This window comes from Terrapene carolina, unplaced genomic scaffold, assembly GCF_002925995.2.
Source record: "Terrapene carolina triunguis isolate 2854851 unplaced genomic scaffold, T_m_triunguis-2.0 Scaffold8610, whole genome shotgun sequence".
In the NCBI taxonomy this organism is placed as follows: Eukaryota; Metazoa; Chordata; order Testudines; family Emydidae; genus Terrapene; species Terrapene triunguis.
In genome coordinates, this window is record NW_020672961.1 from 1 (window position 1) to 3,267 (window position 3,267).

The window sequence follows — 3,267 nt, forward strand, 5'->3', positions numbered from 1 at the left end:
CCCCCCCCAGTGTCCTCTTTTTTGCTTGTGCAAATATGGTAACCCTAGGCTAGCAGAGAAAGCTCTAACGTGACCACATGGCTGGAAGCTGAAGCTGGACACATTCAGCCTGGAAAGAAGATATCCGTGTTTACCAGGGAGGGGAATTAACCATGGGAACAATGTACCAAGGAGTGCGGTGGATTCTCCCTCGAGGTGGGATGTGTTTCTAAGAGATCTGCTCTCGTTCAAACAGGAATTAACTGGGTGCAATTCTCTGGCCTGCGTTATCCAGGAGCTCAGCCTTGGTCCCTCCTGGCCTGGGAATCTACCAATCTCCGCCATGACTTCTTGGAATCCGTCTTCTCGCTCTGGTGCTGCCCGGTGGACAGGGACACAAAGTGGGCAGGTAAACTGAGTCACACAGCTTGTTCACAGAAATATTCCCATGTTCTCTCGCTCCTCCCCAGACTCCTGCTGCCACGAAGGGGCACACCTGGGCTAGAGTTCAGCCGTCCTCCAGCAGAGCCCTACTGCTCCGGGTGCCAGGTCCTGACCCAGTAGGTTCCCCCCACTCAGCGGGTCTGGAGAGATGCAGCGACTCCGGGAGGACGTCACCTGCTCCATCTGCCTGGATGTCTTGGATGATCCCGTTTCGATCGAGTGCAGCCACAACTTCTGCCGGGGCTGCCTCGCGGCTCACTGGCGCGGGGTCTCGGCCTGGGGACCCCGCTGCCCTGAGTGCCGGGCTCCCTGCTCCAGGGACAGGATGACCCCAGACACGCGGCTGAGAGCCCTGGTGAAGAAAATCACAGAGCCCCTGCGGGAAGAGATGGAGCCGGTTAGACCAGACAGGCTGAATCAGGGGAAAGGGGCGCAGGCTCTCACAGGCCCGAGGGTGGGGACTGGCTGGATCAGGGCATGGGGAATGGGACACGGGGCCTTTCCTCCCTAGGGGGCACTGCCTCTGATTTGGGGGGCAGGGGACTGGCTGGCTCACGGTGGGTGGAAATGGCTCAAGAGGATCTGATCTGAGGGGCAGGGGCTAGTTGGTTCAGGGGATGGGAATGGGGCATGGGGCTATGATCCGGGGCACAGGGGACTCACCAGCTCAGGGGTGGGGTCCGAGCTCTGACCCTGCTCTCTCCCTGCAGCAGGGGCCGGGGGCTCAGCCGGAGCCGGCACGCCCGGTGCAGCTGGTGCGTCTGGACGAGGAGGCCCTGAGCCGCTGCCTGGAGCAGGGTGGGGTGGGGGCCGCCCCTGTCTGCCTGGTGTCCATCATCGGGGAGCAATGCCGGGGCAAATCCTTCCTGATGAACTGCCTGCTGTGCCGGCTCCAGCGCCAGGTGAGTGGGGACGGGATCCCCAGATAAGGCTCCGCCCCTTGAACCACAGACCCGCCCACCCCAGATAAGGCCCTGCCCCCTGAACAACAGACCCTGCCCACCCCAGATAAGGCCCTGCCCCCTGAACCACAGACCCCGCCCACCCTAGATAAGGCCCTGCCCCCTGAACCACAGACCCCGCCCACCCCAGATAAGGCTTGCCCTCCGCAGGAAGGGCCTCTGCTCCCTTCACCACAGGCCTATGTTGCCAGGTGTCCAGTTTTCGGTCAAAAAGGGAACCTGGCAGCATCCAGTCAGCACAGCTGACCGGACACCAAAAGTCCGGTTGGTCACAGTAACCGGCCTCTGCCACTGGGGGGCAGCTGGAGCCACATGGAGGAGCTGCTCTCTGCTCAGCTGCTGAAGCCTGACGGAGCAGTGGCTGGCTTCTGGACCAGGCTCCAAGAGGAAGGTGCCACCGCCTGGGGGGAAGGGATCCTGCCCGCCCCTCCTTCTGTCCCACTGTGCCCCCGCCCTGGGCCCTCGGTATGAGGACCAACCCCTCCCTGCCCCCTTGTGCCAGGGACCAACCCCTGCTGTATACTGCTGTGCCCCAGCCCACCCTCCACCCTGCTGTGCCCCATCAGCTCCTCCCAGCTGCAGCCGGTGAGTCCCAGGAGAGGGGGGAGTGTGTGCGGAGAGCGAGCGACGGAAGGAGTGGGGGAGAGGTGTGAGCAGGAGGCGGGGCCTTGGGGGAAAAGGTGGGGTAGGGGGTGGGGCCTTGGGGGAAGAGGCAGGGCACGGGGCGGGGAAAGGGTTTTGGTTTCCAGCCATTAGAAAGTTGGCAACCCTACAGAGGCCACGTCCCCAACACCACAGGCCCAACCCTACGCAGCCAGGGCTCCGCCCTGTTCACTGCATGCTCCACCTGACCCAGCGAGTCCCCTGCCTGCTTCACTGCAGCCCCACCCCCTATACCAAAGGTCCCCCCAGCCCCCAGCCAGTGTCCTCTCCCTGTGCCAGGCCCTGGCCACAGCTGCCGAGACCTCACCCTCCTCAGCCATGGCCCCTCCCCCTGCCCCATAGGTCCCCAGCCATCCCCTGCACCCTGAGCACCCCAGACCCCCCAAACCGCATTCCCACATCCCCTGTCTCTGGTTGCCCCCCTACAGAACCAAGAGCACGTGGCCCTGGGGGGGTTTGAATGTCGCGCCGGGACGGCGACCGTCACGAAGGGGGTGTGGATGTGGGGCCAGCCCCTCTGGGTCCAGGGCCAGGGGAGGAAGGTGAGTGGGGCAGGGGGGCAGGCTGGTGGATGGGGGATGGGGCAGTAGGGAAGGGGAATGAGGGAAGTGGGGGACAGGATCCTGTGCGGAGCAGGGAGGCTGGAGGGGGGAATGGGGGAAGCTGGGGGGGGAGGCAGAGTCCCGGCCCTGGGGCTCCCTACAGACACACTGGGGTGGGGTAGGGGGGCTGTTCACAGTTTGATCCCAGGGAGCCGGGCAGCAGAGGTGCCAGGGCTGGGCAGGGGTGAGGGTGGTGTCAGTGCAGGGTGCCCGTCGTTGTGGCCGGTGGATCTGTCCGTGTGTCTGTCCCTGCAGGTGGCCGTGTTCCTGGTGGACACCGAGGGCTCCCTGGACCTGCAGCGCTGCATGGAGACCAGCATCAAGCTCTCCGTGTTTAGCATATTGCTCAGCTCCTACTTGGTGGGGGCGCAGTGTAGCCGGGAGAGGGGGGGCTCAGCAGGGGGTGCTGGGGGAGCAGGGAGTGGGGGGGACTCGGGAGGGGGCACCGTACAGTGGGGAGCAGGTGGGGGGTTCGCAGGGGGCACTGTGATTCAGGGAATGGTAGGAGGCCCAGCAGGGGGCGCTGGGGAGCAGGGAGTGGAAGTGGGCATAGCAGAGGGGCTGTGCTGGGGTGAGATGTGAGGCTCGGCAGGGGGCGCTCACCTTTTCTTTTGATT

At 64.4% G+C, this 3,267-nt stretch overlaps 1 protein-coding gene across 1 annotated transcript; it reads left to right on the top strand.

Annotated features, from left to right (window-relative positions):
- Window positions 1–104: 104 nt before the first annotated feature.
- Window positions 105–1,359, top strand: LOC112124100 (RING finger protein 112-like). Its single transcript, XM_029913899.1, has 2 exons — window positions 105–388; window positions 1,134–1,359. Exons 1-2 carry the CDS (start codon window positions 323–325, stop codon window positions 1,350–1,352), a joined length of 285 nt encoding a protein of 94 aa, XP_029769759.1. The 5' UTR covers window positions 105–322; the 3' UTR covers window positions 1,353–1,359.
- Window positions 1,360–3,267: the final 1,908 nt, after the last annotated feature.

Excerpts from the sequence above, each read along its gene's own strand:
- LOC112124100 (XM_029913899.1), top strand. The coding sequence starts at position 323 with ATGACTTCTTGGAATCCGTCTTCTCGCTCTGGTGCTGCCCGGTGGACA. Across the intron at positions 389-1,133 it reads CAGGGACACAAAGTGGGCAG|CAGGGGCCGGGGGCTCAGCC; the intron begins GTAAACTGAGTC and ends CTCTCCCTGCAG.